Here is a 9,899-nt window from a genome sequence, read left to right as displayed (position 1 = left end):
AAAGTGGAAGGAATACAAGAAGCTGAAGAAACTGCAAAGCTGTCAGCCCTGACCTCTTCGCACTCAATCGATCATAACTTGAGCTACAGAGATCCAAATGAGGCGGTTTTAGTTGCGTTAGAAAAATAACATTCTGGTGCTTCGGAACGATATATAATTTGCCATAGTTGATCTGGAGTTTAGGGACACGCACGCGCAAAGCACGCGTACGCATGGATAGTGCGCAGACAAGCGACGTGTACGCGTGAATGACGCGTACGCGCGCATGAGCCACGCGCTGTACGTATTAGAAATCGTTGGGGTGATTTCTGGGCTGTTTTTGGCCCAGTTTCAAGCCCGAAAAACACAGATTAGAGGCTGGAAGTGGAGCAGAATCAAGGAGACACTTCTCATTTACATAATTTTAGGTTTTAGATGTAGTTTTTTAGAGAGAGAGGCTCTCTCCTCTCTCTAGGTTTTAGGTCTTAGTTTTATTCCTTTTCAATTTTAGATTTCTATCATGCTTTAATTTAGTTTTCTTCTACTCTTATTTGTTCTAGTAATTTAGTTTATTTATCTTCTCTTGTTGATCTATTTATTTTACAATTTAGTTTATGAACTCTTCATGTTAGATTGATTTTTATATTTAATGTAATTTGAGCTATTTCATATTTATGATTGCTTTTCTTCATTTGTTATCATTGATGCTTACAATTGATTGTTTAGATTTATTTTTCTTGTTAGTTTTCTATGCTTTTATTTTGTGCCTACCAAGTATTTGATAAAATGCTTGGAAGGATGTTAGAGTAGGATTTTATGTTCTTGGCTTGGGATGGTAACTTAGAAACTCTTGAGTTACTAATATCCAAGTAATTGATGATTGGTAGCCATTGACTCTAGTTCTTACTAATTGAATTAGTGGAGAGTTAGGACTTATGGACTTGGATTGATATAGCTCATTTAACTTTCCTTTACTAGGTAGAGGATGAATTAATGGGATTGATCCTTGCCAATTCTCATGTTGTGGTTAGTGATAAGGATATAGATCATTGATCGCCAAACCTTGCCAAGACTTCTTTATCATTTGATTTTCAATACCATTTATATTTCTTGTTCCTTATTTCAAAAACCCCAAAATATACCTTTGCATGACTAATTTTAAGAACACTTCCCTGCAATTCCTTGAGAGATGACCCGAGATTTGAATACTTCGGTTATTAGTTTTAGGGGTTTGTTACTTGTGACAACCAAACTTTTGTATGAAAGGGTTATTGTTGGTTTAGAAACTAGACTTTCAACAAGACTTTATTTGTAAAATTCTAGACCACACAAAAATCTATTCATCAGGGGCCAAGACCTTTTCGGAGCTTGGACTCATGGTTTACGCATGATGGTTTCTTGAGGATGGTAAAGGAGGAGTGGAGGAGCTTGGGAGAGGAACAATTCATGGACAAGTTAAAGGCTCTGATGACTCCACTGAGCAGATGGCATAGGAAGAATTTTGGGGACATAGACCGAAGGATTACACAGTTTGAGGATGAAATAGAGAAAGTAGATGACATGGTAAGTACTGGAGTGGCTGATGGGACTATTGAAGCGAAGAGGAAGGCGCTGGTGAGCTTCTGTAGGATATGGTATATCAGAAAGGAGCTGCATTGGAAGCAGATGTCAAGATTTCGTCATACAAAGGAGATGGATAAAAACACCCGTTACTTCCACAATTTAGCCTCAGCGCAAAGAAGGTCCAATCGGATTGATGCCTTAATGGTTAATGGGAGGTTGGTCAGGAACCAAGCAAGGATCAAGATTGCTATACGAGACTTCTATAAGGGGTTGTACCACCAAGAGACGTCGCCAATCATTGGCTTCAGGGAAGGGCTTGTAAAGTAGATCAATGAGGAAGAGGTAAGAGAGCTAGAGTTGATGCCAACTACTAATGAAATAAAGGAGGCTGTTTGGGATTGTCAGTCAACAAAGGCACCAGGCAGTGATGCGTACAACATGAATTTCATAAAGAAGTGCTGGGACGAATTAGGAAAGGAGTTCACTGATGCAATGTTAGGATCTTTCTAGTCATCTAAGCTACCTAGCGATTCGAATGTCACTTGGGTAGCGCTGGCACCGAAGTTTACTGAAGCCAGAGAAATTAAGGATCTCCAGCCGATTAGTATGGTAGGTTGTGTCTATAAGGTAATTTCTAAGGTGTTAGTTCAGAGGATGAGGAAGATAATGCCGGGTTTGGTAGGGGAGACTCAGAGCGCTTTCGTAAAGGGCAGGAAAATACATAACGGGGCGCTGATCGCCTGCGAAATGGTACACTGGCTGAAATCACGGAAAAAGAGCTCCGCGATAATAAAGCTGGATTTCCAAAAGGCTTATGATATAGTCAAGTGGGGATTTGTGGATATTGTATTGTAGAAGATGGGATTCGGTCAGAGATGGCAAGGGTGGATTAAGGAGTGTGTCTACTCTGCATCTATGTCGGTCCTTGTTAACGGATCTCCCTCGAAGCCTTTCAAAATGGAAAGGGCTTGCGACAAGGAGACCCGCTGTCCCTATTTCTATTTGTTTTAGTTGTGGATGTTCTTTATTGGATGATTGGAGAGACAGTAAGAAATAGTCGTATATCTCCGCTACTACTTGGGAGGGATAACATTGAGTTATCTCACTTGCAGTTTGTGGATGATATTATTCTTTTCTGCCCACCTGAGTAGGAGACCATAAGAAATTATCAGTGACTGCTCCGATGCTTTAAACTGATGTCTGGATTGAACATTAATTTGGAAAAGTCCAACTTTATTCCTGTCAATTGTGATAGGATGTAGGTCCATAGGATGTGTATTTTGTTGGGCTGTAAGGAGGCATCATTACCAGTCAGATATTTGGGCATTCCCCTGGGAGCAAATCCAAGGCTGGTTAAGACATGGAAACCGGTGATTGACAAGATCGAAAAAAAGCTGAGTTTGTAGAAAGCAAAAGACTTTTAACAAAGCGGGCAAGCTGGTCCTCATTAAGTCGGTCCTTAATAGCTTGCCTATTTACTACCTCAGTTTATATAAGATACCGAAGACAGTGACGGAAAAGTTGATTTTCATACAATGACGGTTCTTGTGGAGTACAGAGGATGGGAGGCACGGGTTACCGCTTGTGAAGTGGGAAGTAGTCATGGCTCCAAAGAAGGCAGGTGGGTTGGGAGTTGGTGATGCGATGATTCGAAATACAGCATTGCTGTTTAAGTGGTGGTGCAAGTTCTCATTTCTCAAAAGAAGACTGTCCTTTATGGAAGCAAGTTGTTTGCTCATGCAACAACATGAACCCTGCTGTGATGCTGCGCGGCTAGCCTGTTCCCACAAGAGGGGGCCCTTGGCGGGATATCTGCCAGCTACAAATTAGTGAGCCGCAGCTGAGAGAAAAGATGATCAGCGGGTTGTTTGTGGAACTCGGGAATGGCAGAACAATCCGGTTCTGGGAGGATAGCTGGCTGCTGACTGGGGTGTTGAAAGATATGTTTCCTAGGCTCTTCTCGGTTTCAAACCTTCATGGATCTGTTATAGGGGATTGTGGATTTTGGGATGGGTTAGAGTAGATTTAGAGCTTTCAGTGGAGGAGAGAGTTGTTCCAATGGGAGTTGGATTTAGTAAACCAGCTTCATGAGATATTACAGTCAGTCAAGCCCACAACTGAGAAAGAAGATGGAGTGGTATGAAAATTTGATAAAACAGGTGTTTATTCAACCACTTCCTTTGTGCAGGTTTTGCAGGCGAAAGTCTTATCGGAGGAAATCACAAGCTATAGCTTTACTAGTGTTGTTTGGAAATGGTTTGTCCCTCCGAGGGTTAAGCTTTTTATTTGGTTTGTGTTGGTCGGAAGGGTGAATACTAAGGATCGACTATGTAGATTGCGGGTTATTGATCAGCATGATAATAGGTGTGTGCTATGCTGCAAGGCTGAGGAAACTGCTTTTCATTTGTTTCTTGATTGCGAGATCACATGGCAGGTGTAGTGTGCTTGGCTGCTGGCCTTTGGACGATGGTGGAGCTTTCCAGGTACACTAAAGGATCATTTTGAAAGCTGGACGAACTTATCTGTAAGGAAGGTTAACAGAAAGAGGTGGTTCATTGGGTTCTTTGCTGTTATCTGGACAATCTAGCTAGAAAGGAATGGCAGGCTCTTCCGAGATAATACATCAAGGATGGAGGACATAATAAACAGGTCGTTTACGTACTCTAAGGAATGGACTGGTGGTGACCCCTTTGGTTGTTGATGGCCATGCCGAAGATGACTAGAGATTGTTTTATTAAATACTGTTATTATTTGTAGCTCTTTTCATTGTTCCGCTCTGTTGACTGTTGTGTTGAGCTCCATTTGGTTCAAAAAAAATATTTGAATTTACTAGATATATGTATTGAGTGATAAATTCTTTTAAACACTAGAATATATGTATCTTTATAATTTTATTTTAAATTTTTTTATTAAATAGTTTTTTATGTATAAAAATGAATTAATTTTAGTTGTGCAGTTTTAAATATAGTAAATTATTAGTGCTTGTCTTTTTGTGTAAAGAGAGGGTAGCTAGCTTGGTTCTCTTGAGAAGTCCACGTCAGCATTTTAGAGCTTGATTGTGTTCACTTTCCTTTTGATGTTATGATGAGATGATCACCGACCCATTCATTGCTTGTAAGATACAGATTTTGCCGTGTTTGTTGGATTTCTTCTGAGACGTTGACCTACCATTACATGGGCAACTCTTTTGGCTGCTCCGCCTCCGGCGAGAGGCTTGTCTCCGCCGCCAGGGACGGCGACCTTGTTGAGGCCAAGATGCTTCTCAACTGCAACCCTTGTCTTGCCAAGTACTCCACTTTTGGTGGCCTCAATTCCCCTCTCCATTTTGCTGCTGCCAAGGGCCACAACGAGGTCTCTCTCTCTCTCTCTCTCTCTCTCTCTCTCTCGTACTCAAAGTTTGAATATTTATGTGTCTTTCTCTGATGGGTTTCGGTTAGATTGTGGCATTGTTGCTTGAGAATGGAGCTGATGTGAATTCAAGGAATTATTGTGGCCAGGTAACACTTTCATCATCTCGGTCCTCTTTCTCTCTCGATTTGTTATGTTAATGTTAGTTTTGATAAGAAGGAAAGTTGCATCATATAATTACGAAATGGGTGAGATTTATGTATCTAATTTCCATTTTCCAATATGGATAATTGGTCCAGCTATCCAACTCTATAGAGTACGATTCATTCCGTGCGGCAAAACAATTGCTGCTTGTACGGAATAATGAATACTGTTTGTTTGCTGCTAAGCTAACCGATCGACGGATCTGGTACCAATTTAGCAGATTCCAGCTTCATAAATGGAAGCTTTATGAGTTTTTGTTTTTTTTATGTTTCTGTTCTCATTTTGAGACATGTCTGTTGTTGTACTTATTTGGGACGTTGTTTCATTTGATCCCTTGATTTGAAGACGGCTTTGATGCAAGCTTGTAGATATGGCCATTGGGAAGTTGTACAGACGCTTCTGCTCTTCAGATGCAATGTAAGACTTGTTTACTTTCTCTTTATTCGAACTGTTTTTCAGTTTAGTCGTAATTCTATATTTACTATCCCATGGGAACTGTAGGTCATTCAGCTGCTGGTTTGAGAAACTACTTGCTAGTTTGTTTTAATTACTTGATTTCAAGTTTATTTTGCTCTTTACATGGTATAAGTTCATTTTCGACTGTATGAAAACTATAGCCCATCCAATTCCAGGTTATGAGAGCAGATTATCTCAGTGGGAGAACTGCTCTTCACTTTGCAGCTGTGAATGGGCATGTAAGATGTATTAGACTTGTTGTGGCCGACTTTGTTCCAAGTGCTCCATATGAGGCTGTACAGGCTCACACACAGGTCGACAAGGGCGATGCATCAAATGTGAAAGGCAAACATGAGCAAAGGTACCCCTTTCCCTTCCTTTATGTGATATTCAAAACATTTCTTTGAAGTTACTTAATATGTTATATATTATGGTTAGCCAGTGGGATTGATTAACTGGTTAATATTTTTCTTCTGTTGTATGCTTACTCTATATTGTTCTTCCATACACTGTATAGTATTTGTACTTGGTACTTTGTGTAATGTTTTAAATTTTTCTCAATTGTCTTGCATACAGAACTAATGCCCAGTTAATTATTACATGATTGAGTTCAGGGAAAATTATTAATTGAAAAGCCATGCATAGTTTTATTCAGGATATTAAATGACGACATTGAGTTTTCATTTTGTGTTTTTTGCTGCAAAGAATGTCAAAGGCTTGGCTTTTCTAGAGAGTATTTATTTGTGGGTTATATTCTTGCAATTTATTTACTTCATTCCAGTGCAGTGCCCTGTCCAAGTTTGTGAATAAGACAGCTGATGGTGGTACTACTGCCCTTCATATGGCTGCATTGAATGGATATTTTGATTGTGTACAACTGCTACTTGATCTTAACGCAAATGTATCTGCTGTGACATTTCATTATGGAACATCAATGGATTTAATAGGTATGTCTATCGTTTAATACTCTGAATATTTCTAAGGTGGTTTCCTCTTTCAAAAATAACTAATTGGATTTGATATAGGGGCTGGAAGCACACCATTGCATTATGCTGCTTGTGGGGGCAATTTAAAATGCTGTCAGGTTGCATTTTGTTTTTATGTTTAATATCGCTTCTGATCCTTTCCTTAATATCTGGCAATAATGTTCGTTTTTCCCCCCTAGATCCTCCTTGCAAGAGGTGCTAGCCGGATGGCTTTGAATTGCAATGGATGGCTTCCTCTTGATGTTGCTAGGATGTGGGGACGTCATTGGCTTGAGCCTTTGTTGTCACCCAGTTCTGATGCCACAATACCTACATTTCGTCATTCAAATTACTTGTCCTTGCCTCTTATGAGTGTGCTTAACATAGCCAGGTATTTTCCACTTGACTAGGCAAAACGTATTTAGATGATTTAAAAAACAAAACAGCAAGAGAAACATGATAGGTTCTTGTATATTGAACTTAATTTGAGAATACTCAAGAGCAACTCCTCTAGCCAACCAGATTTATGGAACGGTGTATGAAGATTAGAACATTAACAAAAGAAAATGTGCTTCCAATGGTTAAGGCCACTCCGCTATCTAAAATGATGTCCGAGGCTTTTTTTTCTCTCCCATTCCACCTCATATTTCCTGACATACCCCCTCCCACTTACATGCTAGATGTTGTCCCCTTCTACCAATATGCTTTCTTTTCTCCTTTAACTAAGTTCCTCTGGGTGTTCTCCGTATTCCCCCTTCCATAAAATTTCAGTAATTTTCTTTTAGCCCTTCACATTGCCCAACTCTCACCCTGATACCTGTCATTAGCATATCCTGTTCAAAATCTGAAAGTGAATCTGAGGAAGCTATGAAAGTAGGCATATTAAGAGGAAATTAATTTCTCCAGGCCTGCATATATATGTTTACTACATAAGCCTCGCCTTTTTTATTTTGTAAACTTACACACAACATGCTTCTAATTATAAAACCAGCTATAGCTAAATCTAAGTTGCTGTTAGGCCTAACCTTAACATGGGACTAAAGTTGATTTCAAATAACTACAGAGAGTATGGGTTGCAATCATCTACAACCACCTCAGATGAGATTGACTTCTGTGCCGTCTGCCTAGAAAGGCCATGTTCAGTTGCTGCAGAAGGTAATGGATTATTTTATCATTCAATATACTGTAGCACTTACAATGGCGATCCATATCCTAAAGTCTTGTAGTTGTGCTGGGACTACTTTCATTTTATTGAAGTTTAAGCATTCACCGGGTAATTTTTTGTAAAGGGGGAGGGGAAGACTGGTGGGGAGGGCATATTAGTTATCTTCTCTTCCTCTGTCACTATACTTTATGCCCCATGTTCTTACTCACATTTTGAGGATTATGAGTTTATGTTCTGTAAAATTCATTGAGCTTTATGTCAGAATTAAATTCAAACCTGGAGAATTTTACTTGCAGGATGTGGGCATGAGCTATGTGTAAGATGTGCACTCTATCTCTGCTCAACAATGAATGTTTCTTCTGAATCGCTCGGCCCTCCGGGCTCTATCCCTTGCCCACTCTGTAGACATGGAGTTGTCTCTTTTGTTAAGTTACCAGGTTCCGTAGCAAAAGAGAATAAACTACACGTGTCTCTTGGCTTGTGTACCCCATGCATGCTACATCCACGTGACCTGGATCAACCATCTCTTTCAGATACTCCAGAGATTCGAAGAAACTGTGTAGCTTCTGTTCCTTCAGAGATACTATGCCCTGTCACTTGTGGTCCATTTCCATCCATGACAATTCCTCTATGTACCTGCAATGATGGTCCATGTCCAACATTTGAACCCCGAGAAGCAGAAACACAGGATGGATCACCCCGTCACTCACATGCTTCTACGACAGACCAGGATAAAATGGAAGGGCCTAGACTTGATAAAACAACGTGTTCGAGCATGTTTTGGGGCAGGAGAAGTTGCAGCCGGGAGCACCAGTGCAATTCAGAAATAAATGCTTGACTCATATGGTGCTTATTTGATCATTCTTCTGTCCTGGATACCAGATAAGTTTTGGATCAAATGAAGAGTCCACAGCTTTCTTATTAACCAGCCTGCTTCAGATAGTGTTTGTAAATCAGTGGATATATTTCAGCAAGAGAAAAGCTGACCATGCAGATATCTTTTGCTGCACAGGATGTTATGCTGGATGAGATGAGACATACAAACCTGGCATTTTGGCATCCTTATTGACCTTCTGGACGTCGTCCTGTTAAATGTAGGTGTGTGAAGTTAGTTTGAGTTTCATGAGATTGTTATTCTGATTTATTGCAATCATATGAAAGCAAATGGTCTTTTTAAGAGGAAAAAGAAGATCTTATGCTCTTTTAGCATGTGTGTTAGATTAGGGGCATCTGTATATTATGTTAGACATGAATTTTATAGGTTTACAGAGATCAAATTTGGGGAGTGAAGCTACTTGCTGATGCAATCATGCAAATTGATACCTTTTGTGGGATTTCCCTCTCTTAACATTAAGATTTGCTGCTGAAATGTTAGTGTTAGTTCATGCTTGTTTTTGCCTACTTAGAAGTATCAAATTTGTGTGTGTGTGTGTGTGTGTGTGTGTGTTTTTTTCACGTATGTAGACTAATCTTCCTAGAAAGAGTTAAATTGTTACGGGGTGTGTTAATGTCACATTTTATAAACATAGGGAAATGCCAAGAAAAGTTACTGTTTTCATAAACCAAGAGATGTCATGCATAATATGACATATTTGAAGGAAATGATGTAATCAATTATCAAAAGTAATCACAATCGACAACAATAACTTTCAAAATGAAAGAATGTGATGCATTTCAAAAGCCCAATAAATTTTGCATAAAGCGACAATAAATAACAATAAAGGCTTGTCCTAATGGATGAATAAATGATGAGACGATGATTGCAGTGAAGTTTAATGATGAATGTGGACATATTGACATATATATTATCGGTAGCATTATAAAAGCTATAGTACTACAATCACAGCCAATTTCATAATATGATACCGCTACCATTGAATAATGTGAAAAAGTATAGGCACATGCATATACATAACAGATGCAATGCAAGGTGTGGTGTATCATTAAATTATCGACAATGGTGCAGAGGTACTTTTGGTTGGAATGGCACAGTCAAAATGGTACTACTAGGGAATAGGGATACTATTTTGCTCTTCGTTATACAAATAACTCTAGTTTGTCGTTTGCTAAAGAGTAATCGTTTTCTAGAGTTAAAAGAATTATCCTATTTGAACCTTTTTTCCATCTAAATTACACTAACTATATATTAATTTCTTTTATATGTTAGTTAACGTTCTTCGATCTATTCTTAATATATAAAAATAAATGATTAAATTTAC

At 39.1% G+C, this 9,899-nt stretch overlaps 1 protein-coding gene across 1 annotated transcript; it reads left to right on the top strand.

The window, feature by feature from the left end:
- Positions 1-4,621: 4,621 nt before the first annotated feature.
- On the top strand, positions 4,622-9,069 carry LOC130950910 (E3 ubiquitin-protein ligase XBAT33-like). The gene is made up of 9 exons (XM_057879508.1): positions 4,622-4,893; positions 4,980-5,039; positions 5,440-5,511; positions 5,727-5,911; positions 6,337-6,497; positions 6,576-6,634; positions 6,716-6,906; positions 7,579-7,670; positions 7,977-9,069. The coding sequence occupies exons 1-9, from the start codon at positions 4,717-4,719 to the stop codon at positions 8,516-8,518; spliced, it is 1,539 nt and encodes a 512-aa protein (XP_057735491.1). The 5' UTR covers positions 4,622-4,716; the 3' UTR covers positions 8,519-9,069.
- The last annotated feature ends 830 nt before the right edge of the window (positions 9,070-9,899 follow it).

The sequence above is a fragment of the Arachis stenosperma genome, chromosome 9 (genome assembly GCF_014773155.1).
Source record: "Arachis stenosperma cultivar V10309 chromosome 9, arast.V10309.gnm1.PFL2, whole genome shotgun sequence".
NCBI classification, from domain to species: Eukaryota; Viridiplantae; Streptophyta; class Magnoliopsida; order Fabales; family Fabaceae; genus Arachis; species Arachis stenosperma.
The sequence above is the reverse complement of the archived record's forward strand: the minus strand, read 5'-3'. Positions and strand labels throughout refer to the sequence as shown.